Consider the following 27,847-nt stretch of genomic DNA (forward strand, 5'->3'; position numbering starts at 1 on the left):
CATTGAGCTGAGGTTCCCCTGCTTAAAGATTTATACCTGATCTGTCTTGGATGAAACTGCTTCTGTCTGTAAACAATACCTTGTGTTGTGTCACTAACAGGGCATCGGTCAGATCAGTCCTGATGGACTAGATTAGGTCAGTCACTTCAAGATAGTCATTCAGGGGTTCTTCAGGGCCATCATCCAGCAGGAGACTGACTGGGGTGATGTCTTGTCAAACCAAATTCTGGCTTGATTTGAGAAGCAGGGCTTGGTATTGGGTCACCTGGGTGTTAGATATATATCTCTCAGGTGCCCCCTCAAGAAGGCCTCAACAGAGTGTGGGGCTGTCAGAAGTTAGTACCCTAAAAGTTAATTTGTCAGCTGCTTTTACCAGCAGGGTGGTGGTAGCTATGGACCTTATATACAGACATCCAGCTGTGACTGGGTCAAGTCTCTTGGAAAGATATACCACTGGTCTTTTCCAGGGTCCCAGGGTTTATATGAGGACCCTTTAGGCAATGCCTCTGGCCTCATCCACATACAAGTGGATGTGTGGGAGGGCCAGGGTTGAGACAGATACCATGGTCTTTTTCAAGGCTTCAGAGTTCCTCTGATTAATGTCAGTTCGTTCAAAGGCTGTATATCCCTGGTATTGCCATAGAGGGGCTTGGCTGTTTCAATAAATCCCATTATCCATATCCTGCAGTATCCAACTGCCTTCAGAAAATCTTTTTTTTTTTTTTTTTTTTCTTCAATGTGGGAGCAGGGATATGCAGGATAGCTGAAATACAATCATGGGAAATTGTCCACTTATCCTCTAGGTTGTAGCCTAGGTATGTGATCTGAGGGACTTCACAGTTGAGCCTTCTTGGCTCACATTCTGTACTCCAGGACTTGGAGGGTTTCTAAAAGGGCTTCTGTCACCTTTCTGCATTCATCCTCAGTGTTTGAAGCTATGAAGAGGTTATCTACATACTGGAGAAGGGTGCTTTGTAGACTTGTTGCCTGAATTCCAACAGATCTGCACTCAGGGCTTCAAAAAACAATGTTGGTAAGTTTTTGAACCCTTTCTCATGGTCTAAGCAGCGATCACCACATGGCAGTTTCTTTCCCTGTCTGTCTTCAGCTGAATCTTGGCTGTTATAAACTTTCTGAGCAGTTTTCAAAAGTTGAAATCTATTCATCCTTTCAAACCTCTCTTTTTTTAATGATTTTATTTTATGTGCATTGGTGTTTTGCTTACATATATGTCTGTGTGAGGGTGTCAAATCACTTGGAGCTGGAGTACAGACAGTTTGTGAGCTGCCATGTGCGTGCTGGGAATTGAACCGTGTCCTTTGGAAGAGCAGCCAGTGCTCTTAACTGCTGAGCCATCTCTCCAGCCTGCAAACCTTTCTTATTTCTGGAGCTTTTTTCTTGGGGCCAGCTGCATGACAAAGGGCATATTAGTGGCTCGCTGGTTTTTGGTGGCATCTGGGTCTATGAGAGTAAATACCCCATTAATCTCACAGAGAAAAACCCAGCAGATGATTCATCAGGTCCTTGAGTAACTTGACTTACCTTGGGTAAGTTGGTAGTTTTTTGTCTGCTGCTTTTAATCTTCCCAATATTTGGCAAAAAAGCATCCAACACCCTCTTAAAGCAGCTGATAAGGGACTGTGGCCTCTCTGAAGAAATGGAGGGTTTTGGGTCTTCCAATCATACAAGTGAGTCACTGGTAGATAAGGAAACATCATAAACCATGAACAGGGAAGTAGTTGAACTTCCACTCCCCCTCCCCTGCCCACTTGGGGGAATTGCTTCTCCCTTCTCCTAGTGAAACCAGGTGCTTAGAGCAAGCAGGGGAGGGAAGAGAGAGAGAGAGAGAGAGAGAGAGAGAGAGAGAGAGAGAGAGAGAGAGAGAGAGAGAGAGAGAGCGCGCATTCTCCTCAGGAAACTATTTCCTCCTTCCTGCATGCACTCTGCTTAGAAGGCAGTGCTCCCTACCTCCCATGGGAGAGGTTGGGCCCTTCCTCACCTTCACAGAGGGAACAGGACCAGGATTCCAGGACCTTGAGCAGAGTCAAGGGACTAAACAAGCCAAAGGCTAGTGCTCCAGAGCAAGAGGACAGGGAAGGTCAATTTCCTCTGCAGGGGGAGGTTTTGGATTTCTCTATGTGACTTGGCCAAGCCAAAAAGATTCTGATCCCCAACAAGAGGCCATAGGTCTTAAGCTGGGGTTGTAGGTGTGTGGAGTGTGGTGTGTGTGGGATGTCTCATACCAGAGAAAGCTTTTGTTATTACAGGGAAACTGATGGCTTGCTCAGAATACCAGTGTAGCCATAGCAACAGCAGCAGCAGGCTGCCAGCAGGAAGTGGGGAGTGCCACAGCAGTTCTGCTCTTGGGCTCCCTGTCCTTTCCATTTTAGATCTGTTTCTCCAGCTGATAGAACTGACAGAAACACACAGAAAGACATAGGATCTAAGGTTGCTTCTGACTTCCCCTCTTGTGTCCTAACCAAATGGTGTTTCCTATAGACCATACTTACCTCTGGAGGTGTTCAGACCAGGTGACTTTTGATTTACTGTTTCCTCCCCCCCCCCTTTGGGGATGTCAGCTTGGTGCCTCTGGAGCACTTGATGACAGTTAGTCAGGATTTTTGGGGGGCCCTGGGACGTTTTAGGTTGCCCCCTATGAGTCCTCACCAGCCAGTGTACTCTTCCTCCATTCCTGGGGTTACTGCTGCTCCTAAGTGTTGGGGGAAGGGGGTTGTCTCTGGAGATCTCGCTGGGGCCTCCAAAATATTAAGAGGAGCCCAGGAGAGACTACCATTCAGGACACAGTTTACAGCCAATTGGAAGTCTTTTATTCCAGCTGGCTGGTACTACACTCAGGTATTAAGGACCCAAGTTTTTAGAGTAAGTGTAAGCATTGCAGCTCAGATGGAAAGGTATCCTGGCAGTCTGGACCAGAGGAATACCAGAGTCACTGTAAGTGTAGCAGCTTATGGCTCTGCTCCAGTGAAAGGTTCCCAATGCAAATGTAACAACTCTGCTCCAGCAGGGGAGGGTTTTCCCAGTGAAGTTGTTACAGCTCTACTCCAGAGAAGTGTTACAGCTCTGCTCCAGAGAAGTGTTACAGCTCTGCTCCAGAGAAGTGTTACAGCTCTGCTTAGGTCCCCTGGAGTGTAACAACTCTGCTTTGCTGGGGGAAAGATTCCCCAACAAAAGTGTTACAGTTCTGTTTCACTTCGCTCTACAGCTCTACACCAGCTCCAGCAAAAGTTGTTACAGCTGAGCAAAAATGTCACACTGCATAACAAACCTTATTCAAGAGATTCATTGGGAAGGAAGAATCCAGGAGGGTGGCTGCCTCTAGGGTGAGAAGCAGTAGCAAACCAAACATGATACAGAGCTTATATAGGGTTTCTTTTGGGGGATGGAGCTTTTCAGGGTGACTTGGGATTTTTGTGGCATTATTCTGGGGCAAGCTCAGGGATTGGTTGGATTCTGTGCTCAAGGATTGGTTGGATTTCAAACCCTGGTCTTAGGGTCAAGTCAGGGTCAGGGTGTTTTTCTTTGGCCCAGGTTTCAGGTCTAATCAGGGGTAAGGTTGCTGAGTTACCCCCTCCCCCCAAGACAGGGTTTCTCTATGTAACTCTGACAGTCCTGAAACTCACTCTGTAAACCAGGATGGCCTTGAACTGAGAGATCCACCTGCCTCTGCCTCCCAAGTGCTGGGATTAAAGAGTCTGCCACCATAGCCCCGCTGAGTGAGTTTTGTTTTTGTTTTTGTTTTTGTTTTTTTTGAGACAGGGTTTCTCTGTGTAGCTTTGAAGCTCTTCCTGGAAGAGCTGGCCTCAAACTCACAGAGATCCACCTACCTCTGCCTCCTGAGTGCTGGGATTAAAGGCGTGTGCCACCACAGCCTGGCTGAGTAAGGGGTGTTTAAAGGCAAAAACCACACTCTGGTATCTCACTCAGCAGCTGCAGGGGGAGGTTTTATGCAAGCAAGCAGTGTAACAGAAGCTAAGTGGTCAACTGGAGGGGGAGGTTTGTACATGCAGCAGTTTAATAGAAGCTAAGATTAGTTAGCTGGGGCATCTTGACCTTGGGTTCCTAGACTAGAGTTAGGTAATTTTCCACAAGATTCCATCAAGGAGATCATATTCTAGTTAAACCTAAATGGCCTCAGCAAGAATATATGATGGAGCAATCTCTACACCGTCATGCCTTGCCATAACAAGGAACAAGCCTACAAAAAGGCACGACTTATAGAAACATAGGGTTTAAATTCCCTAGTAGTATAATAATGTGCACATTATATGGAACAGCTTTGCTCTGTTCCCCTTTGTTTAAACTTTTAAATTTTGTATTGGAAATTAAATTTGTCTAATCAGTTAGTTGAAGTTTTTGATATAAATAGGATCTGTTTTAGCTGGACAGTCAAACCATTTGATGTATGAATACTGTCAGTTTCTCATAGATACATTTTTAATTATGTCAGTGTCCATCAGTATTTGAATGAACTCAAATAATATATGGAGAAATAAAACAGGAAGGAGACCTAGCCAGGTATTGTTGTTTGGGAAGCAGGTTCTTTTCTTTTTTTCTTTTTTTTTTCTTTTCTCTGTGTAGCTTTGCGCCTTTCCTGGAACTCACTCTGTAGACCAGGCTGGCCTCAAACTCACAGAGATCCGCCTGGCTCTGCCTCCCAAGTGCTGGGATTAAAGGCATGCGCCACCACCGCCTGGCGGGAAGCAGGTTCTTAAGTGATTGTTGTATTGCATTATCCTATGCATGCACACATTTGAAAAGAATGTTGAAAGGATGTTATCTGAGAATCTGAGCAGTGGCTGGACCCTGGGTGTGGCAACTAAATGAGAAGCAACCTCTCCATACAGAAGAGTGCCTAAGAGTTGAGCTGTTTAGCTTGGTGCTTTATTTATAACTGAGGCCTTAAAAGAAGTGAGATCAGGGTCCCAGCTTCCACTCTTTGAACATGACAGTGGCACTCCATGGGACCCTGAAAAGCAGTTTCTTAAGAGGTCTCTGTGCTGTTTTTTTTAAAGATTTATTTATTTATTATGTACACAGAAGAGGGCACCAGATCTCATTATAGATGGTTTTGAGCCACATGGTGGGTGCTGGGAATTGAACTCAGGACCTCTGGAAGTATAGTTAGTGCTCTTAACCTCTGAGCCATCTCTCCAGCTCTCTGTGCTGTGTTTTAGAGAATGATGGAGGATCATTAATCTTGTGTGCATGCTTTAGGCTTCTTGACCTCTGACTCTCTCTGGCACTTGAACATACTTTATGAAGCATTCCAAACAGATACAGAAGTTGAAAGAGCTGAGTTGACTACACCACAGCGTGTTTTGGTTTATCTTTAACCCACACCTTTTCTGAGTGTTCCAGAGCTGGTTCTGTGGTACTGTATGCTTTGTGAACTATCCCTTTGCTCCAGTGCAGCTTTCCTAAGACCTGTCCCTTCCGTCACAGTGTTCCCAGCAGTGCTTGGCATGTTGAGTGCTCAGTAAATATTTGCTGAAACTCAGCAGCTTCATTCCACAGCTTTATGGGGGACAGACCATACTCTGTGGACTCCAGATGAATCCTTTCCACTGTGGCTGACCCATAGTACCACGTGTCTTAGAATGTCCCTCCAACTGCTGGTGGTCCAGGTTTGTCACTTGATGTGTGGTGCAGCTGAGCTGTGTCTCTGTGTATATACATTCTCCTCCAGGAACAGTAGGATGATAGTTTATTTTTTCCTGAACCCATGAAAGCAAAAATATTGAAGGTAACTCTACTCAAAACATATTCCCATCCCACCTCCGCACGGACTGTAATGGAGGCACACGGATTGATAGGACAGATCCAGGGTCAGGGCCCACAGCTGTTCCTTCTCTCTAGATGGAAGTGTTTCCCTTGGACTCAATTTCTTCCTTAGCATCTTCACAGGATGGCAAGGCTGACATGAAGGCTTTCTGGCTTCTTGTGGGCACTTCACAGGTACTGCATTGTTTGCCCTTTCTTCTGCTGAGTGGAAATGTTTGCCATGGCTGCCTTGAGAGGGCCTCTGTGTAGACTAAATAGATGGTCTGTGAACACATGTGGACTTGGCCAGTTGAGCAAGAAATTGAAGCCAGTTCTCGCCAGTATTGCTGCTGAAGCGACCCCTTGAGAGTCCTTTGTAGCTAGAGACATGGCATTGTCTCAGTTTCTATCCTTTCTTTCCCACTCCAGTGACCACTTAATCACCTGTATTATTTTATATTTTTGTTTATTTCTTCTTGAGAATTTAAGACTGCTTGTTTCTGTTCACCCTCCCCCTCATGTCTTCCTGTGACAGAGGGAGTTACTCACCATTCTTGCTCCTTACTGCTCTGAGGACCTTGTTGCAGCTTGTTAGAGAGCTTCTTCATCCTGGTGCAGTTGTATGGTGCAGGTCTTAGTGCAGCACAGTTGATCCAGCCCTTGCCTCTTATGTACTGGACCTTTCAGGCGTTTCCTGTTTCTGCCTGTAGCCCGTGGCAGTGGTAGCAGAGTGCCCCCCCCCCCCATTACTCAGGGTGTTTGTGCCTGGGGTAGGCTTGGATAGAAGGGAAATGAGTGTTATCTTGTTAGATGTTGCTGTGTGCAGTTTTGTTCCCACAGCCTGGCCCGCAGTAGTCTCTAACACACACACACACACACACACACACACACACACACACACACACACACACATACACACACACACACACACACACACACACACACACACACACACACACGCTGTGTGTGTGTCCTATATATTATATATATATTTATTATATATATAAATATATATATATTTATTTATTCATTTTTTGGGTCAAGCTGATGGTGAAGATGGTATTTTAGTTAAGCTTTCTTTTTCTCTTGTGTTTAAGAACCATTTGTATTTCTCTTTCTATAAAATGTTTGTTCACATTTTTGCCTTTCTATTGGATTGTTAGTCTGTTCCTTTTTGTTTGTTTGTTATTTATTTGTTAGACAGGGTATCATTATGTAGCCCAGGATGGTCTTGAATATATGATCATTCTGCCTCAGCCTACCTAGTGCTAGAATTAGAGGGTGTACCATCAAGCCTGGCTTTCCTAGACTGTTTTTGATGTTTAGAAGCTCTTTATATAGATAGGAGATGTTCGTTAGCCCTTTATGGTTTGGTGAAACAGTTCCTAAGGCATTGGGGTGACCAAGATGGATAGAATCATCAGGAGTTGGTATGGTGAGAGAGACAGTCTTAGGATGGAAGTCTGTATACTTGTAGAGCAGACAGCAGCTATTGTGCCTACAGGGTGGGGGTTCTGGAAAGGCTTCCCTTAGAGACAGTGCCATTTACCTCTGGTCTGAAGCATAATAGTTTTTCAGCTGATGGAAAGAGGAGCTGAAGATTCACAGTCAGGGGAGAGTTTCTTTAAAAGAACAGGGGTGAAGGGTGGCTGGACTAGGAAGGAAAGAGGGATGGGGAGAACCTGCAACCCACATTAGACTTACCTCCTGGGTAGGTCTGTGACTGGGTGTGGGTTCTCAGAGAGGATGGTTATTGGGACCTCCAGGGAGCTTTAAACACTGCCCCCTTAGGTTCCTGCCTACTTGATTCTGATTTCCCAGGAGGGCTGAGATGAGGAGGGATTAGACCATAGGCTAGTGTTTCTTAAGGCTGTCTGCCAGGTAGTTCTAGTTGTATCTGAGTTGAGAGGCACTGGGTGAGAAAATATGGCATCAGGAGAGACGAGGAGAGTCTGGAAGAAGTCGGATTCTTAAACTTATCTAAGTGGGTCTTCATCAGAACTGCTTGTTCCCAGGCAGGTTGGGAGAGTCCTACATTCTAACAGGTGCCTGTGAAGCCAATTCAGGTGATCTGGGGGTATACTTTGATCTTGTTTTTCTTGTGCATAGTGTTGGAGATGGAACCCAGGGATCTGTCTCCACCAAGCAATTTGCTTTTATCACGCAACTATATCCCCAGCCCTTGGGTCACACTTTGAGAGAAACTGAGGCATAGAGAAAGTAATTTAAACTGAACATGGGTGCATGGCTAGAATCCTAGCATTTGGGAGGTGGAGGCAGCAGGGAATTCAAGACAACAGCTTCAGTTGCACAGTGATTTGAGGCTAGTCTGAATTATATGAATTCATATCTCAAAAAAAAGACAATTGGAGATTATATACTCATATGTATATATCTCCAATCTCTATCTCTCCAATCTTTATCTCTCTAATGTCTATCCCTCTATCTCTCCAATCTCTATCTCTCTATCAAAGAAAAAAAAAGTAAAAAAAAAAGACAGGAAAAAAGAGAGTGGGGGAGGGAGGGAGAGGGAGAGAAGGAGAGAGGGATTGGTTGAGATTGATCAAAATTTTAGCTCTAACTGGGCATCTGAACTCAGGAAGAGAGACAGAATCAGTGGTACTTGGTAGCAGCTTAGAAATGGGGCTACTTCTTTTATTTAAAAAAATTATTAACATTTATTTGTGTGTGTGTGTGTGTGTGTGTGTGTGTGTGTGTGTGTGTGTGTTGTGGAGGGTGGAGGATGTGCCACAGCACACATGTGGAGGTCAGAGGACAACTTGTGAGAGTCAGTTTTCTTCTTCTACCATGTCAGTCCTAGAGAGTGAACTCAGGTTGTCAAGCTTGGCCGCAAGGGCCTTTATCTGCCGAACTGTCTCACTGGCTCTGATACGTCTTTTAGCTTTGATGCCATTGATTCTAAACACAGGAAATGCAGGGCTAAGAGTGAGTGACATGGCATAGGTCAGTGAAGAGAATGGCTGAGAGGAAGTCTATTTCATGTGCTGTGGCTTGGACCCTGGTGACACCACATTCAGTACTAGGTAGAGTGGACAGTGACCTTTATTTGCAGAAATGCGCCCGATTGCTCATTTATTTCAGGTTCTTGGTGTGGCTGCTGTAGCACTAGGCATTGTGTTTCTTCAAGTCAGAAATGAGGGAGTGTTGAAGCTCCTTGTGTTCCCGTATGTCAGAGACAAGGGAGCCATCTTCCTGTACCAACTCTACGTCTTTGACCAGGACTGAGGAAGTGCTAGTGAGCATCATGGTGATGATGCTCCTTGCAACATCACTGCACAACTGATAATGTTGTTAGCAGTGCCAGGAGAGAATCTGCTTGGCTGTGCTGGTGGGTATGTGCTGTGAACCCCAGATGAAGGACAGGCCCCTGAACAGCTCTTGGGGATTTGGATGTTACCTCTTTTGGTTCCTTTCTGATTCAGTCCTTCCTCACATTAGTGAAGATAGGAATGAGACATCTCCCCTGCTCTTTGTGTAAACTTTTATGGTATAGGGGGTTTGAGAACATGGGTCACTTTTAATATTGGTGCTGTTGGAGAGAAACCAGGGCATTGGTATTTGAAATTAATTCTCGTTGGTAAGAAAATAAAGCTGTTGACACTTTTCCCAAGTCGGTATTTTAGAGGTCTTTAGGAGAAAAAAAAATCTGTGTAGTGTTCCTTTTGTTACACTGACGGTATGTGGGGTCCTGGCTCTGTGGAGTTGAGAATTCTCCAGGATGGTGGATGCCCTGGTGTATTTTAGTCTACACTCTCTGGCCATGAGACACTCAGTAGAACATTGTGTGTCCCTAGTTGTGCATCTCCTTAGTGTCCTGGTGGACTGTGATGAGAACAGGTAAAGGCCAGGTGCACATAGCTCTGAAGCACATGAATTTGCTTATGGTGTTGGAGCAGAGGAAGGAATTTACCTGTATCCACTTGATCTAAATCAGGATATTGTGGATGTGCATGTTTGTGCAGGGGTATGTGTGTGGTTGGGTATGTGGAAGCCAGGGGACAATTTTGAATGTTGTACTTTAGGCATCCCACCTTATTTTTTGATAGGACTGGAGGTTTCATAGATTAGGCTAACTTGACTGGTCAGTGAGCCCTGGTGATCTGCTAATCTCTGCTTTCCCCAATGTTTTGATTACAAATGTAATTACAAAATTTACAATTTTATTTTCATGGGCTCTGTGGATTGAACTTGGGTCCTTGTATTGTGCTGTAAGCACTTTACTGACTGGACATTCCATAAACCCTCTTCTCTTCTTCCTCTGCCTGATTCATATTTAATTTTTAATTATGTATATAAGCTGTGGGATAATGTTGTATACTGGTTTAATAAAATACTGCTCGGCCATTAGCTCAGGCTTACTACTGCCCAACTCTTACATTTAAACTCATCCCATTTCTGTTAATCTGAATGTTGCCACGTGTTCCGTGACTTTACCCATGTGCCATTACATGCTGTCCCCTGGACGGCGGGCTGGCATCTCCTGACTCAGTCTTCTTCTTCCCAGAATTCTTGTCTGTTTATCCCGCCTATACTTCCACAGTTGGACGCCAGTATACCTCTTTGCTCTGTGGCCTGAGCTGCTATCTGAGCTATTGTCTGCTCTGTGTTTGAAGAGGGGAGACAGGAAAGAGAATATATTCTCACACATGAGCCAGGACCCTGTCTGTGGCTGTCCCTGACTCTCACTGGTCTGTGGTGGAGAGGGTCTGCCAGACCAGCAGCATTTCCTTTGGTGCCTCTTGCAGCCTTCCATTGCAAAGCTCAGCACATAGTTTCAGGGTGCAGTTTTCTTGACCACTTTTAAAAGTCAACTGGCTTGGACTGAGTGTTTAAAAATATCCTGTAGCATATCTGTAGTATTTAGGAGCACGAATGAGGAGAGAAAATATAGTTTCTGAGAAAGCTTCAAAGAAATACCAGTTTTTATCTTTCTCCATCCTTTTCCGCTGCAACCCACTAGGGTCTCCTTCTGAGCATGCTTGTTCTATAAATAGAATAGCAGGTCTCTTTGGGCAGCCGAAGCTTGCAGGCTGTGGTCTACTTTCTGAAAGATATTTGTGTGTTTGTGTATATGGGTGGTGGTGGGGAGTGTGCTTTAATTTTGCTTTCCCTCTTTTGTATGAGATACTAGCAGCATATTCGGAAAAAAAAAAACTCTTATCTATACTTTAAGGATAATTTGAAACTTTTTTTGGTTCAGCATATTGGTTTTGTTGCCTTATTTTTATTTTAAAATTTGCACATAGGAAAGAAGTGGAAGAAGTTTCTTCCCCTTCAAAGGTAAGGAAACTGAATTGGGGTGAGGAGGTATCTCTATAGGTGAGCCCTTTAAGGTCTACAGGAAAGGTTCTCTCTTTGTGCTCTAGGCATCCATGGACTGGTAGTGTTGTGTACAGATGTTTCTAACAATAGTGCCATCCATGCGAACTTGGACCTGTAAATCAAAGTTGTTACAGCTCTTCCATGCTACAGATTGGCTTGTGCCCTGGTCTTAGGTCCTTTTGGCAGTCCTCTGTCATAGTACGGGGCCTGAGTGTGAGTGACAGCTGGCTGTGTTTCTTCTTGGATTGTGCCATCATGTTCTTTTGCCCTTGGCACCCTCTAACTCCTGGGAGATAGATAGGGGGAGTGACTCCTTCAGAAGTAAGAGGTGAAGGTATAGACACGAGACATGAGGAAGTGTGCTCATCAACAGTTTTCCCCTGGGTTGGTCTCAAGAGGGCAGCTGATGTAGTACCAGGTAGGTACTAGAGCAGAGTCCATTCCAGTGAGCCTGTGGGTAAGTATGGGCACATGCATCACACCCAGCCCAGAAGGTGCCTCAGGAAGGTGCCTTGTCAGGAGGAGATGAGGAAATCTCAGGCACCATATAATGGCCTGTGTGCTGCTGGGCTGTGGGCCCTGAACTTGGCTTTGTGTGTTTAGAGGGTGAGGGAGCTGGGGTTTGGTTTAACATTCTCTGTCCCTCTACCTCTCTCCCCTATGATAAACAGACTTGTTTACATAAATGTGCTGTCTTTGTATTTTGGCACGTTTGGATGACCCGAGGTTTCTGTGTCTTGTTCACTCTGGTTTTGTGTTAGGAAGTTTTAAGTATCCTCAAATGTCTAGGTGCTTCATACATACACTGTTTGAAAAGTTGCTTCAAGGGCAAACCTGCATGGGGTTGCTCAGCTGTTTGCTGTAGTGTAAGTGCTGGATGTTCTCCTGGACACTGTTTATTATTATTATCTTTTGTTTGTGGTGCTGGGAATGGAACCCGGGGCTTCGAGTGTGCTAGACAAACATTCTATACTGAGCTATACCCGGCCTTTTTATTAGTGTTGACTGTATTAGTGACATCTGTACACTAATGTGTACAGGGCATCTGGCCATTCTTGATCATTTGATTTCCCAGTGTTATGTAGGACTCAGTGTCCACTAGGAGCCACGTCCATGGGGCAAATGAAGGAAGACAACTCTGACTTACTGTTAACTGAGCAGGGGAAGTTCTCTGGGGAAAAAGGAATATTTCCTGTATTATAATGGCTTATCTGTATCACAGGGAGGATGAATGTCAGATGCTTATACTGACCTCAGAACCATGCAGAGGGCTGAGCAGAACACAGGCCTGGAGCCACACTGAAACCCAGAGCAATGAACGTGGACAGTTTTGGCAACAGAATCCTGAGAAATGGCAAGAGGCCAGAGAACATGAAGGCAGGGCCAAGAATAGCTGAAAAATACCAAATGCTAAGCTGGAGAATGTGCTGGTCCTGTGTCCCAGTTGTCCCCAGCTGCTGCTTCCTGGAGTCCTTGAACCCGTTTCCCCTTTGCTAATCTGCTGGGCACAGCTAGGACAGACCTTGGGTCTCTAACACAGGTACTCTGTGGTCCCTTAGAAAAATGGTATGCCCCTTGCCTTGCATCACAGTGCTTTAGCCTGCGTAGAGGTCAAGGTCTGTGAGGGAGTGAGAACTGTTCTTCTGGTAGGCTGCCTAGCCCTTTAGAGGCACACTTTGCTCATCAGTCATGATAGGGTGTTTCAGGGCGATGGGCACCTCCGAATGTAAGCTCACAATGTACTTCTGTGCTTTCAGACCATCCTCAAAGAGGGCATGCTGACCAAACAGAACAACTCGTTCCAACGATCCAAAAGGAGGTACTTTAAGCTTCGAGGACGAACACTGTACTATGCTAAAACTGCAAAGGTAAGGCACCGTGAGAGGATCAAATTCAAGAGCCACCATTTAGGGACTGAGTTCTCATGCACAAGATGAATACTTGCAAATCAGTTAATTCTAGCTGAGTTTGTTTGTTTGTTTATTTTATTTGTTTGTTGTTCTTTTGTTTATTTGTTTTAGTCATGCTGGAATTGAACCCAAGGCCTTGGATGTGCTTAGGCAGATTCTACCACTGAACTACAGTCCCATCTTATCTGGCTTGTAATAATGCTTGGTGTCAGCTTTTATTTGTCACTAAGCATGCTTTATTTCTTGTAAAAATTATTTTTGTTCATTTTCCTCTTCCCTAAAAATGGAAAAATGGTCACAGAACTAACTATATTTCAGTTAGTTTTCTTCAGAAAGATAGGAACCACAGGCTCATGGATCTCTTATGGGCTTAGAGTTCCTCTTGTCATTGGGCATCTTAGTGTGTGAACAGAAATATGCAGCTGTTTATCTCTAAGCTTCCCAGCAGCTGGCCCTGGGTGGTAAGTTCCCAGCTATGTTAAGACTCAAAGCCGAACTCCCCAGGCAGGTGCTGTCAGAGGAGCAGCTGGGCTGCTGCTGCTCTGGTCCAGGTCCAGTGAATGCTGTCAGACTTCAAACCCCAGTGTGCAGGCTGGCAGTCCTAACACCTGTGCTTTTGTCTCAGTGTTGGTGGCAGTTCTGATATTTGGGCATTAAGAAAAATCTGGAATCATTTTGCAAAGCATCCCTAGGGGAGTTAGTTTGCTGAAATTAGAAATGGAACAAGGCAACATGTTTAGAAAGGGTTCTGACCGCAGCCATGGTTATTTTGGTCCTGTTGGTGGGGGTGGGGAAGGTTTTCTTAGTTGCAAGTCTTTTCTCCAGGGGTTCCATATAGAGGCATCTTAGAACAGAGGGAACAGTAAGGTAAACAGGAGGAGGGGCTGTGGCTTGGACCTTAGTGGGGAGAGGAGAGGAACACAGGGCATCCTTAGATCTGGCGGGGCCTCACTAGGACTAAATTCCTCTGTTCCATTCCCTGATTTCCTTATGGCTGGGTTCCTCTTATTAGGGCCTGCCACTTCCCCCTACAGTGTTTGTTTTAGTTGGAACTTTTCTCCTAAATGTGCTCGCTGGAGAAATCCAAACCAGAAAGATCCTCTGACTCTGGACCCTGACTGGCTATCTCACATTTAAAAGGGAAGCACTGGTATTATTGGTATTATTTGCTACAAAGAACGAGTGTAGAAAGAAATATCAGCATTGCTATTGTAATGTGCCCATTGATGAACTCTGTAGATGGAAAGTCACAAGCTACCTGTGATCCATGCTCTTTGGGAGAGACAGGCAGGCAGGTGGTTGCAGGAATTTCACATGGTGGATTGATCAGATGTTGAGGTTTCAAGGAACCTGGGCTTGTAGGGGTGGGTAGGGAGAGTAGCACCATGAGTGCTTGGAATAATGCATGCCCTGGCTTGCCTGAGATCCTCTGTTTTTATCTCTCTCCAGTCGATCATATTCGACGAGGTAGACCTGACTGACGCCAGTGTGGCAGAATCTAGCACCAAAAATGTCAACAACAGTTTCACGGTAAGATTCTAGGTCACATCCTTCTCCAAGGTTTCTCATTGGAGCGTGGCATGAAGTAGTTCAGACTTTCTCATCCCCTTTCTGAGTGGAGGGATTCCTGGGAAATGTTGAATTTCAACATGAAGGCAGTACCGTGGCTGTGGCTGGAGAATAACAGAACTTGATAATGTAAGCACAAAGCAAGACGATCTAAATGAGATGTTTTTAAAGTGTTGCTGCTTATTTATTAATACTTTTTGTTCAGAAGCTTGTTTATTTATTTGTTTATTTGATTTCTGAGGCAGGGTTTCCTCTATGTATCCCTCGCTTCCCTGGAACCAGCTGTATAGCAAGCTGACTTTGAACTCACAGAGATCTGCCTGTCTCCTCCCAAGTGCTGGGATTAAAGGTGTATAAAGGGGCATGCCATCACACCTGGCTTATTTTTGTGATAATTTGGGAAAGCCAGAAAAGCTTATGTTAAGACAATTGAAAGCAACCACAATTCACCCATCTCACAAGATAGAATATTAATATTTTGATATACTTTTTTATGTATTTGAACCCTTTTCCAAATTTGTAACAATTATGTAGTACTTTTTTTTTTTTTTTTTTTTTGCAAAAGTTCTAAGACCTCAGAGTCAGCCAACCACCCAATCTGGTGTCATATTGGTTCAGGCTTTTTCTGCATCCGTCTTGAAATCAGACTGGTGAATTTCTTTCACGTGTTTTTTTTTTCTCTTGAAAACTTTTGGTGACTCTTTCCCCTCACTGTTGATCTAAATATTCACATTATTTATGTAGCGCTTTCTGTTAAGACTTTATACAGCCACGGGCTCTTTAACAGTATCGGGGGTTGCTCGGCTGGTGGCACTGGAACCTTTGTTTGTTTTTGTTTTTTGTTTTTTCAGACAAGGTTTCTCTGTGTAGCCCTGGCTGTCCTGAACTCACTCTGTAGACTAGGCTGTCCTTGAACTCAGAGATCCGCTTGCCTCTGCCTTCTGAGTGCTGGGATTAAAGGCATGTCCCCCCCCCCTCCCCCCGCAAATGTTTTATTTTTAATTGCATGTATATATGTGTAGGTGCTATAAGAGGCCAGAGGCCTTAGATTCTCCCTAGAACTGGAGATCCAGGTGGCTGTGAGCTGCCTGATGTGGGTGCTGAGGGCTGAATGGTCCAATGCAAAGCAGTACATTTAACCATCCTTTTGCTCTTTCCTCTTTCCCTTTTAAAATTCTGTTTGTCTATCATTGATGTATATATATGTATGTATGTATGCACCTATCATCTGTCAATAATCTGTGCGTGTGTGTGTGTGTGTGTGTGTGTGTGTGTGTGTCTGTCTGTCTGTCTGTCTGTCTTATCTATCTGAGATAGGGTCTGTCTTTCTGTATCATCTCAGATAAGGTCTTGCTGTGTAGCCTAAACTAGCTCATAACTGGTGATCCTTCAGCTGTAGCTTCCAAGTGCTGAAATGATAGTTATGACTCACCATACCTGGCTGGGTTTCTAGTTTTATTTATTTAAAGATATCTTAAAAAAATAAAAAAAAAAAATTGTGTGTGTGTGTGTGTGTGTGTGTGTGTGTGTGTGCGCGTGCATTTGAAATGGCATAAATGTGGTGGTCAGAAGACAATTTTGAGGAGTCAGCTCTCTCCTTCCATTGTGGATTCTGAGGATAGCATTCAGTTTGTCAGACTTCGTGGAACTTGACTTTACCTGCTGAGCCATCTCATTGGCCCTGACTTTTCAAGGTTGCAAAGTCCCAGGTGGGTTTTTGTTTTTTGTTTTTTAAATTTACTCAGTGCATTTATTTTAGAGTCTGTGTCAGAAAACTCAGGTATATGGGAATTTTGTGTATCTTTTCTGTTTAGTTTTTTCTCTTGGCTCTTATCCTTCGGCCTTTCCTGCTGCTGTGTCAGGTAATTTTGGTTGACATTGTCTAGTAGAAGTTGACAGGATGAGTTTAGGCTCTTGCTCTCTTTTGAAAGGATTTGTTCTTAAGACCCCCAAAGGCAGAAAGGAAGCAGCAGATCTGCTGAAGTCCAGGCTGAGGTAGAGGCAGTTTGAGGATTGTCTTAGTTACTGTTCCTTTGCTGTGAAGAGACACTACAACCAAGACAACTCTTTTGAAAGAAAGCATTTAATTGGGGGCTTGCTTACAGTTTCAGAGGCTCTCTTAGCTAGGGTTTCTGTTGCTGTGAAGAGTCACTATGACCACAGCAATTCTTATAAGGAAAATGTTTAATTGAGATAGCGGCTTATGGTTTTAGAGGTTCAGTCCATTATCATCATAGTGGGACATGGCAGCATGCAGGCAGACATGGTGCTGGAAATGTAGCTGAGAGTTCTACATTTTGCAGGCAACAGGAAGTGGTCTGTTTCATTGGGCGGTATCTTGAGCATAGGAAACCTCAAAGCCTGCCCCCACAGTGACACCCTTCCTCCCACAAGGCCACCACCTACTCCAACAAAGTTATACCTCCTAATAGTCCACTCTCTTTGGGGGCCATTTTCTTTCAAAGCACCACAGAGTCTTAGTGCATTATCATCGTGGTGGGAAGCATGTCAGTACACATAGTACTGGAACAGTAGCTGAGAGCTATATCCTGATCCACAAGCTGAGGTAGGGAGAGAGAGACATGCATGACACAGAGAGAGAAAGACAGAGACAGAGACAGAGACAGACAGAGCAATGCTGAGCCTTGTAGCCAGAGCCTTTTCTCTGTCCCGATTGATCCCGAAGCAGCTTATAAAATAACCACCCAGAGGCTTAATATTAATTATAGACTGCTTGGCCCTGTGGCTCAGGCTTATTATTAACTAGCTCTTACATCTTAAATTAAACCATTTCTATTAATCTGTGTATTGCCATGTGTCTCGTGGCTTTACCTGTGCTTTGTTACATCTTGCTTCTCTGGCTTCTCCCAGCATCTCCCCCGACTCCTCCTTTCTTCTCCTTGTATCTTTGTTTGGATTTCCTGCCTGGCTATAACCTGTCTTGCCATAGACCAAGGCAGCCTCTTTATTTATTTATATTTTATTTTATTTTTGAGACAGGGTTTCTCTGTGTAGCTTTGGAACCTGTTCTGGAGCTCACTTTGTAAACCAGGCTGGCCTCAAACTCATAGAGATCCACCTGCCTCTGCCTCCGGAGTGCTGGGATTAAAGGTGTACGCCGCTGCCACCACCCAGCTGGCAGCCTCTTTATTAACGAAGGGTAGCAACACTTATTCACACATACAGAAAGACCATCCCACAGCAGAGTGTGGCATGGGCTTTTGACACATTAAAGCCCACCCCCAGTGACACCCTGCCTACATCAAGGCACAGCTCCTCCTAGTAAGACCACACCTCCTAATCCTTTCAAACAGTTCCACTCCCTGGTGGCCAAGCATTCAAATATGAGTCTGTGGGGGTCATTCTTGTTCAAGTCACCACAAGGATGGTTTTACTTTTTCTCCTTGCTAGTTTTCACTTTTGATTCACTGGTGTCTTCATGCATGAGTCATTTCATGGGTTTCTGTGTATAACATACCAGCTCTGACCAGCTTCTAGACCTCTCTCGATCCTACTTAGAAGTCAGTATTTGTCACTGTTTTAATTTTCTCCATGTCTTTATCATTCCATTGTATTTATAAGCATCTGTTATTCAAGATTACTCATTGTAAATATGAGAAATTGGAAGGGCAGTGTTGTTGTTAATCTATTGTAACTTAGGAGTATTGTTGCTCAAGTCTTCTTGTGACTTTGTTTCTGTTTCTGCTTGGTCATAGACTTTGTCTTGTTCTTTGAGAACTTTGCTTGGTCATTGGTTCAACAGGTGATCTTTCAGAGCTTCCCTGGGCCACATATTTGAGGGCCAAAGTTCAGCAGACGGGGAGAGGAGTTCTTTTTATTAAACTTGCATCCTTGTGGAGATTTGGGAAAATAAAACCTGAGTGAGTCCCCAGAGGAACCTGAGACTCTGCCTTTGGCTGTTCCCTTCCCCAGATGAAGGCCTAGATAGCAGGCTATGTTTCTCTCCTCCGTCTTCTCCTTCTCCCTCTCCCTGTGTTGCTTTCCTGCTCTCCTTTAACAAAGATTGTTCATTTATTAGGTGTACGGGTGTTGATCTGTATACCATGTGGGTCCTTGGTTCCCATGGTGGCCAGAGGAGGGCACTGGCTCCCCTGGAACTGGAATTACAGATGGATGTGGGTGCTGGGAACAGAACTTGGGTTCTCTTCAAGAGCAGCAAGTGTTCTTAACCACTGAGCCATGTCTCCAGCCTCTCTTCTTCCCTTTCTGAGACAGTCTCATGTAACTCAGGCTGACCTCAAACTTGCTCTATAGCTGAGGATGACCTTGAAGTCCCAATCTTCTTGCTCCTCTACCTTCCAGTTGTTGGTATTACAGCCTTGTGTCTCCATAACCACTTCTCTTGTTTTCTTAATCTGTGAAAACACAGAACCTCATTGTAGGACAACACAGAGATTTTGTCAGTTTGAAACAATAAAACATAGTGTTTGACGTTTAGACTGTGAAAGTGGGAGGAAGTCCTGTCTCAGCCTTACTAGCTGATGACCTTGAGTGAGTCATGTGGCTCTGAACGTCAGGTTCTTCATCCAAGGAATGAAGCCTTTGGGGTTGCTAGGAGCTCCCAATTAATGAGTACAGTGAAGGCTTGGTAAAATGGTTACTGTTAGTATCGGGATGCTAGGTACCCACTGAGTAGTCAGTGGTGAAACAGGAACACTAAATTAATTGATTATATCATTTGGCTCCTAACTGGAGCTTCTTCTTCTTTGGTATCATTACATTTCTGAAATATCACAGTTTTTATATTTGCTAAGTAACATGTCACTGAACATAATTGCTGTAGCTTATTCTCAATTTTACCAGGCCTAAGGCCATATAGCCATATCATTTGACCCGTTAGGTCATAGAAGCAGTGTCATTTGGGTTGAACCTTAAAGAGGAAAGACAAGTTTTGCTAAAATGTTCCTGAAATAGAAAATCTTTGGGAAGAATTGTGTTCTGCTCATTTTAAGAAGTGTGTACATCTTTGAGTGGCTCCTTGGTTCTTTCTTGATGCAGCTGAAGGGGCTGTCCTCCTCTCCCCCATCTTCGCATGCCCTAATGTGTCCTAGCATGATCTTGCTCCAGCCACTGCTTTTAGGAAGTGCCATATGCACAGGTGCCTGCTGGTCTTGTGTCTGGAGGGGCCTCCCTTTACCATCTGGAGACCCAGTCCTTTCCTTGGAGATCATGTGAAGCTACCCGTGTGGACTCTTCCTTCCTATGCTATGCTTAGGAAGCTGTCCTCTGCTTCTTCAGAGTAGTAGTCCCAAGCCTGGTTGTGCTGGAGCTTCTTTGGAACTTAGACGTTCCTGACACTACCTCTAGGGACTCTGAAGCTGACTCACAAATGATACTTCAAGGCTGCCTAGGATTTGGAGGTACAGCCAGGTTTAGGACCTCTCTTGAGGATACTTTATTCCACTCATGTAAGGTTGAATCATCACTTAGTAATTGATGTCCTTGATGACACTGTTTTAGGATGTCTCAAGTTTGAGGCCAAGAGAAGCTTAGGGTCCTAGCACGTCACCTCCTGGCTGACTGCCTGAGTTCAGCTACTCAGAGGTCCTGCTGCTCCTTTGTCCAACATGGGCATGAGGATGTGGGGCTGCTTCTTTCTTGGATCCTTTCTTGTAGATTTAGGGTCCTCATGTTTGGATAGACAGTTTTGAGGCAGGCAAGACCAGCCCTGGTTCTCTCTGTATGTCTGTGCACAGAAGCAAATTCAAAAGCTGGTTTATCTATGGAGAATTTGACAGCAAGGAAGGCTGGTTACCAGATTTCTAAAATGAAACAAATAATTGGAAAACATGTTAATTTTAGAAAAACTTGATTTTACTTTTTTTCCCCAACAGTCTTACATTGTAGCAAACTCTGTATTAGAAACCTGAAAGAAATATTGGGTGAATAAATGTTCACTCTGTTCTGAAAGGTGTCTCATATGAGATATGAAAGAACTAGCCATAGAATCAATAGTAAGCATGCTCGGAGAAAGCCCAAACACAACCAGGCACTGTGTGTGTGTGTTTGCGTGCACGCTGAAAATGTGGGTCCTTTCTGCAGGCAGAGAGATGTAGGAAGAGTCAGTGAGTGTCTTAGTTAGGGTTCCTATTGTGTGAAGAGACATCATGACCACAACAATACTTATAAGTATTGGGGGGTTTATTAAGGCAACTCCACATAGTTAAAAAGGCTTATTTTGGGGTAACTTACAGCTAGTAAAGGGGTTGGTTACAGGATCTGGGAGAGGTGAGGTGCAGTCCAGTGGTGTTCTCTGGAGAACTCCGCTCGGCCTACCATCCAGCATCCAGGATCACCAGGAACAAAGAGAGGCAGCACATCCAGATCTCGGGTTTTAAGGGCTCCCCGTCTTGGCCCTGCCTCAGGGGCAGATCATAGGCAGGCATGACAGTTACCAGAAGCCTCACTGGGGGTAGTACTTCCAGGTCAAAGCTGGAACAGCGCCCTACTACATATAAGGAAAACATTTGATTGTGGGCTGGCTTACATTTCAGAGATTTAGTCCATTATCATCATGGTGGAAAGTGTGGTAGTGTACTGGCCAACATGGTGCTGGAAAAGGAGTTGAGAGTTTTATATCCGGATCACCAGGCAGCAGGAAGTGAATGTCACACACTAGACCTGGCTTGAGCATCGGAGACCTCACAGCCCACCCCCTAGTGACACACCTCCTCCAACAAAGCCACACCTCCTGATAGTGCCACTCTCTGTGAGCTTAGAGGGGCATTTCCTACCAAACCAGCACAGTTGGGGGAGGAACCTGGGAGCATTTGTTCACTCCGGAAACCATAGTTGTGTCTCTTAGGTGCTAGGTTCTATGAGTGGGTTAGTCATTCACTTTTCTTAAAGTGTTTAGATCAGAGTAATGATTTTAAAACAAGTTTCAAATAAAAGGAAACGCCATTGCTGTAATTCAGCAGCTTTGTTTTTTTCCCCCTTAGTTTTTCAAAGGGAAACATTGTTTTGCTTTATGATATTTACTGTATGATGTATTATGTCATACAGGTGTTGTTCTGTATTCTGCTTTATTTACCAGTTTGTGATAAACATGTCCCTGTCATGAGCTTCTGTAACATGTGCTATCTATAGTGTTAAGTCTTTTTACCATGTCAGGTGTTATAGTTGCCCAGTTACTCCTTCTAGTGCTAGAACTGAGGGTGCCTGACTAGTCATTTAAGTTATTGTTAGAAAAGTGTCTCACATCAAGGAAGGACCATGTGTGGCAGTTCGTGTGGCTTCCCCTGCAGAGTGGCTCCCTCTCTCTGCCTTTTCTGCTCAGAAGATGTGCAGCTTCTGTTGACCTTGGTCCTCCTTCCCACCACCCATCCTGCAGGCTGAGTAGAGACAGCTTCCTTCTGTGTCACCAGACTTCTAAGAGGAGCCCTTGGTAAAACTCTTATGTGATATCCTCAGAATATGGCTTGCTATTTCTGGTTGCTACCTCCACTACACCGTGAGCCAGCACCTGGTCCTAAGGCCACACTGTATAGCTGTTGTGGTAGAGACCTGGTGGGTATTAATATCCTTGTGGTAATTTCTCTGAAGTAGCCTGGTCAGAGGAACCCCACTGCACACACCAAGGAGTGAGTTCTCACAGTGGGCTTAAGACTTCCTTCATAGGAAAGTTAAGAAACTTCCAGGAAATGCTGTGGAAGACGTGAACAGTATCCATAAATCTTATGAGATCTTCCTTGTTTATTTGGTTTTTGAAGCATGGCCTCACTATGTAGCCCAGGCTAGCTTCGAACTTGTGATCTCCCTATCTCAGCCACTTGAGCGCTGAGATTACAGGTTAGGTGTCACAACATCCCACCTAAGATCTTCCTTGCTAGCTCTGTGCCCTAGAGCAAGAGTATTTATCTTTTTAGGTTTTCTTATCTGTGAGATGGGAGTAATCCTAGGATCCTTCCATGGGGTTAGGTTGGTTTAAAGCATACTCTGCACATTTGCTGCCTTTCATTTCCACCACTACTCACCCTCTGCCGAGCAGGAAAGTAATAGGGTTTAACATGCTGATACTAAGCACTTGGTCTGATGTATTGGAATTCCAAAAGAGGCAGACTGTAGATAGAGCTAAACAGTAGCACCTATGGTCAGAGTGGATGTCGGGAAAGCAGTTCTTCTTAGTTTTATGAATGTCAGGGTTCTCCCGAGGAGCAGAGCTGATGGAGGATGGGTCACTGTACAATTAGCTTATATGATCCGAATATGACTTGTCTCGCAGTGGTGGACGGCTGGAAAGCCAGTCAGACTAGTAGCTGTGCAGTGCAAAAAGCTAGACATGTCAGTACGAGGGACCAGCAGTGGATGCAACCCCAGTCTGAGGCTGAAGGCCTGGAAGCCTGCTGGACAGTCACTGGTACAAGTCACCCCAGCTCTGAGGAGGAGGAGGAAGAGGAGGAAGAGGAGGAGGAGGCTCTCTGAGGTTTGCTAGCTTCCTACCTAGCTGAGAAAACATGAACCACAGGTTCAGAGAGAGACCTGGCCTCAAAGGAACAGAAGAGTGATAGATAGTCAAGGATATACATACCACAGAACCTTTTCTAGTCTCTACTCGTGCACATGGGAGCATGCACCTCACACACACATGTGCATACATTCACAAACAAACAAAGCACAAAGCCTAAAGAATCTGGAATCTGATCTGTACAGAGATGACAGGAGCAAAAAAAAAAAAAAAAACTTAAAAAAAAAAAAAAACTTAAAAAAAAAAAAGAACCACCCATGCTTAGTAAGAGATAAGTAGGCTTGTACCCGGAGGCTGAGGCATTGTGATTATCAATCTGAGACCAATCTGAGCTGTGTAAGTACCTAGGAGATACCTTTGTTTAATTGCTGAGTGATAAAGGAGCTTTGTAATGGATTGGAAGAATTGTTCAGTAGTTCTCTGTGTGTTTGGCCTTTAGGATTATGGGTGAGTGGTAACTCCCTGGTGACCCTGAGTTTCTCATCTGTTCCCAGCAGATGTCAGCCTGTGGGTGATCAGGGCCGCTCCTTTGTGAGGAACTGTGACCTTTATCCAGATTTCAACATAGGTTTTCCTTCTCAGCTTGTTTAGATTTCTCTTCTTTTCTGGGCAAAGCCCCTAGCCAGTCACTTTGGCTTGGAGAAAGGAAAAACTGTCCATACTTGGCAGATTTCCCCCTTAGGCAAGACTCCCTGGTTCCTGTGACTGTTGGCCTTGGCCTGAGGTAGGCAGAGCTGCATTTGAGGGTCCTTGGAGTCATCTTGTGTGCCAAATGTTGTCCTACAGTCAGGAGCCCTTGCCTCTCCACTGGGAGTGGATCCTTCTTTGTGCTCAGCTCAGGCTCCAGGACTCCTAACCATGGCCCCACATGCCACCATACCTCAGCTGAGATATCAGGTACCTCTCCGCCACCTTCTCAGGTACCTGCAGCTTTACACTGGTATGGTCATGCCCAGTACAGTGTTGGGCCTGAGGTTACCTGTTCTTGGACATGGTTAAGGCCCACCTTGGTCAGTGGCAGGAGCTTGTGAGAACCATGTAGAGGGACTTTTACTCAACATATTCCATGCTTTAGAATTCATTCTGTGTTCTCCAGATCTAGAAGCCGGAAGAAGGCCAGGCCTTGTGCCAGGTTGGTGGCCATGTATTTACCAAGTGTGTGGCTTTGTTGGAGGCAGTACCCATGCCTGGGCCATAACTGGTTCAAAAGCCAGGCTTAGGCCAGTTCTCCTAGTCACTCTAGGCAGAGAGGACACAGGTCTCCCTGGCAGCCCGTGGCTTGGTGAGCAGAGAGTGCGTTGTGGCTGTGGGGTGGGTTGGAGTCTGGGTATGCTGTGTGGTTATGTTATCAGGAGGGTTGTCACGGGCAAAAATCTGCGCTGTTTACCAGATTGTTGTTGTGTGTACTTGTGTATGAAAATGTGTGTTTATTATTAATATTCACTTGCCTTTCTTTACAAATGGCAGAGAAAACAAAAGCAGACAGTTGAATAACTGCTGTTTGAGTCTAGTCAAAACCCTTAATAGTTTTATGAAGGAATTTTTGATAAATGACAGGTGGAAAGGTCTTGGATCTGATTGAGTCTTTCTTAGTGCCTATGATATTAATAACTAGTTGTTTTACTAAGTGTTTTTTGATAAATGTGCCTATGGTGTGATGGAACCAAGTCCTGTCTGTGTTGTTTTTGACCTTAGAAATATGGTGTCATTATTTAGAAAATTAATGTGGAAAGAAATCCTACCTATCTGTCCCAGAGTGCCTAGTATTTCAGAGTACAGTGGTGTGATTGCTTGTTAACGAGTTAATAATACAATTCTCAGCACTGTTTGTTGACTCGTCTTCCCTCCCATCTGAAGAAAACTCGCAATGAAGTCTGTGAGTTCCATGTTCAGACAGCACTGTAGGAGCTGTTGGTGCTGGCTTTCAGAGAGATGTGAGGGCGTCCTCCACACAGCTGCTGTGTAAGGTGCCCTGTGCAGGGCTACACCCTGTGCAGGGCTACACCCTGTGCAGGGCTAGGTCCAGCCCACTCCCGCCCTGATGGACTTTGCTTTAGAGAAGTTGGCACAGCTTTTTCTATGGGCTCATTGTTCATGGCCACAAAGATTATTAAGGGAGGATCAGGACAGTCCAACATTTGGAGGATAATTAGTGGTGGGGGTGGCTCTGCACCTTCTTTGACGTCTTCATCCAAACAAACAAACAAACAAACAAACAAACAGGCTGAAATAATGAAATAACATCGACCTTGGAGGTGGGCCTTGGTGTCTGCCCTGCACCCAGCCCTGCTGGCCTGTGTCTCAGGTGTCAAGGGCATGCTCATTCTGCTGCCAGCCTTGTGCTGCCTTCTGAGGGGTGAACTTTAGGGCCTGCCCTAGCCATGACAAAATCTAATTATACCCAAACTAGATTGGCCGTTGTATCCATAGCCAGCTTGCCGATTTGTCCAGTTCACACAGCTGGCTGTAGATGCCATAACACCATTACTTCTTTTTAGATCCCGCTTTGATTTGCATATACTTCCTGGCTTGGATGATAAGCTACATGGTCACATTGGTCATCAGAAAGGTTCATAATGTTCTTTAATGAATGCATCAGTGTGCTAGTGCATGCTGAGAGTAAAACATTTTTATGGCTTAATTGATACAGAAATGCATCATTCAGTGCAGTATTTAAGGTGTGTGAATTTTCATGAACACTTGCTCAGGCACACGCATATTGAAACTTGTCATAATCAAGATACTAAATATTTCCATCACTTCCAAAGTAAGTTTTCCTGTCTTTTAAAAATTATTAAGCTGGGCATGGTAGCACACACTTTTAATCCCAGCACTTGGGGCAGAGGCAGGGGAATCTCAGAGTTCAAGGAAAGCCTGGTCTATAAAGTGAGTTCCAGGACAGTCAGCACTACACAGAGAAACCCTGTTGGGGAAAAAAAAAAATAAGCAAGTAAATAAATAAATAAATAAATAAAATTTTACTTAGGGGCTGGAGAGATGGCTTGGCTGTTAAAAGTGCTGGCTGTTCTTACAGAGTCTGGCTTGAGTTCAGGTTCCAGGACTAATAATGCAGCTTACAATTGTCTGCAACTCCAGCTCCAGGGGATCCAGTGCCTTCTGGAAGAAAAAGGCCCTGCACTCATGTACACAAACTCCTACACAGACATACACATATACAAATGGTTAGAAATAAAAATTAAGATAAAATTAAAACAATAAAACAATCTGCTGTCTTCTGGAGAGGTTGTATTTACATATTTTCCAGTAGTGGATGCAAGGTCCCTCTAGTTGTCCATCTGATCAGAGTTGGTATCCTGATGCATATATAATGATGCCGTGTGTGTGTGTGTGTGTGTGTGTGTGTGTGTGTGTGTGTGTGTGTGTTAAATTTTCTATCTTGTGTCATGTAGCCTGGTTTGTCCACAGACTTACTATGTAGATGGGGATAACCTTGAGACCTCCGATTCTTGTCTCTCCCTCTCCCAAGTGCTGGGATTACAGGTGTACACCACTGCATGGGGTTTACCAGGACCTCACTCATGCTAGGTAGCCCCTTTCCTAACCCACAAGTTACATTCTAGCCTCAGGGACAGCTCTGAATGTGCTTTTGTGCATCTTACTTTGTGAAGTGAATGCTGGAATAATTTGTTTTTCTGTGAGATTATTTTCTTGATATATTCTGGATGTCTTTTGTCTGGTAGCCTTTTTGTGACTGTTCTCCACAGTCTGTCATCCAACTTTTCTTAATGGCATTTTTAGAATAAGTCTTTTGTGGAATTGAATTTGTCAACTTTTTTTTTTTGTTTTTTTTGGTTTTTTTGTTTTTTTTTTTCGAGACAGGGTTTCTCTGCGTAGCTTTGCGCCTTTCCTGGAGCTCACTTGGTAGCCCAGGCTGGCCTCGAACTCACAGAGATCCGCCTGACTCTGCCTCCCGAGTGCTGGGATTAAAGGCCTGCGCCACCACCGCCCGGCAGAATTTGTCAACTTTTTAAAGTTCTACCTAAGAGATCTTTTTTTTTTTTTCACTAGAAGTTTTGTAGCCTTAGATCTGTACACAAATGATTTTATGTTTGTCGTGAGGTACAGAGTTGATGTTTTCTACATGGATGTCAGCTTTTCCCCTGAAGCATTAATGGGAGAAACATTCCATTCTATTTAGTTATCTATGACTCCTTGGTCAAAAGTCCAGTGACATTGTATTTATGAGTCTATTTTCAGTTTGTGCATGCATGTATGCACTTTGAGACAAGATCTCACTAAGTAGCTCAGGCTTGCTTCAAACTGTGTAGCTCAGACTAGCCTTGATTCCATAATGATCTTCCCATTTAGCCTTACAAGTTAGGAATAGAGGCATAAGCTACCCACCCAACTCTCTAGATTCTTATTCTGCTTCTCTGGTCTGTGTGTCTGCCCATATCCTAGGCTCATGCTTTATTACTTATTTGATATGTATATATGCTTCATGTGAGTGTATGTCAGTGTGCCACGTGCATATGGCATTGGTGGTATCTGTGGAAGCTGGAAGAGGCCTTCATATCCTTGGAGCTTGAGTTACTAGTGGTTGTGAGCCACCATGTCAGTACTGGGAACTGAACCGGGGTCCTCTGGAAGAGCAGCAAATTCTCTAAACCACTGAGGCATCTCTCCAGCTCCAGGAGACTAATTTTTTTGGTTTTTATTTATTTATTTATTTTTTGAGACAGATTGTCACTATGTAGTCTTGGACGGCCTGAAGCTTGCTGTGTAGATCAAGCTA

The 27,847-nt window shown here is 44.4% G+C and overlaps 1 protein-coding gene across 9 annotated transcripts in view; it reads left to right on the forward strand.

Moving 5' to 3' along the window:
* Positions 1 to 27,847, forward strand: part of Dgkd (diacylglycerol kinase delta) — a 96,480-nt gene that overhangs the window by 17,312 nt on the left and 51,321 nt on the right. For 6 of the 9 annotated variants that reach the window (XR_013043965.1, XR_013043966.1, XM_076549530.1 and 3 more), the window contains exons 2-3: positions 12,882 to 12,992; positions 14,484 to 14,564. Coding sequence is in view for 7 of the 9 variants with exons in the window: in XM_076549530.1 (XP_076405645.1) it covers positions 12,882 to 12,992; positions 14,484 to 14,564 (192 nt within the window). In the remaining 2 variants the exon portion in view is untranslated. Of the gene's footprint in view, positions 1 to 931; positions 1,034 to 2,303; positions 2,532 to 3,223; positions 3,342 to 12,549; positions 12,665 to 12,881; positions 12,993 to 14,483; positions 14,565 to 27,847 lie in introns of those variants that run through there. The other 3 variants (XM_076549536.1, XM_016002750.3, XM_076549537.1) reach the window with 3 other exon arrangements.

The sequence above is a fragment of the Peromyscus maniculatus genome, chromosome 13 (assembly GCF_049852395.1).
Source record: "Peromyscus maniculatus bairdii isolate BWxNUB_F1_BW_parent chromosome 13, HU_Pman_BW_mat_3.1, whole genome shotgun sequence".
NCBI classification, from domain to species: domain Eukaryota; kingdom Metazoa; phylum Chordata; class Mammalia; order Rodentia; family Cricetidae; genus Peromyscus; species Peromyscus maniculatus.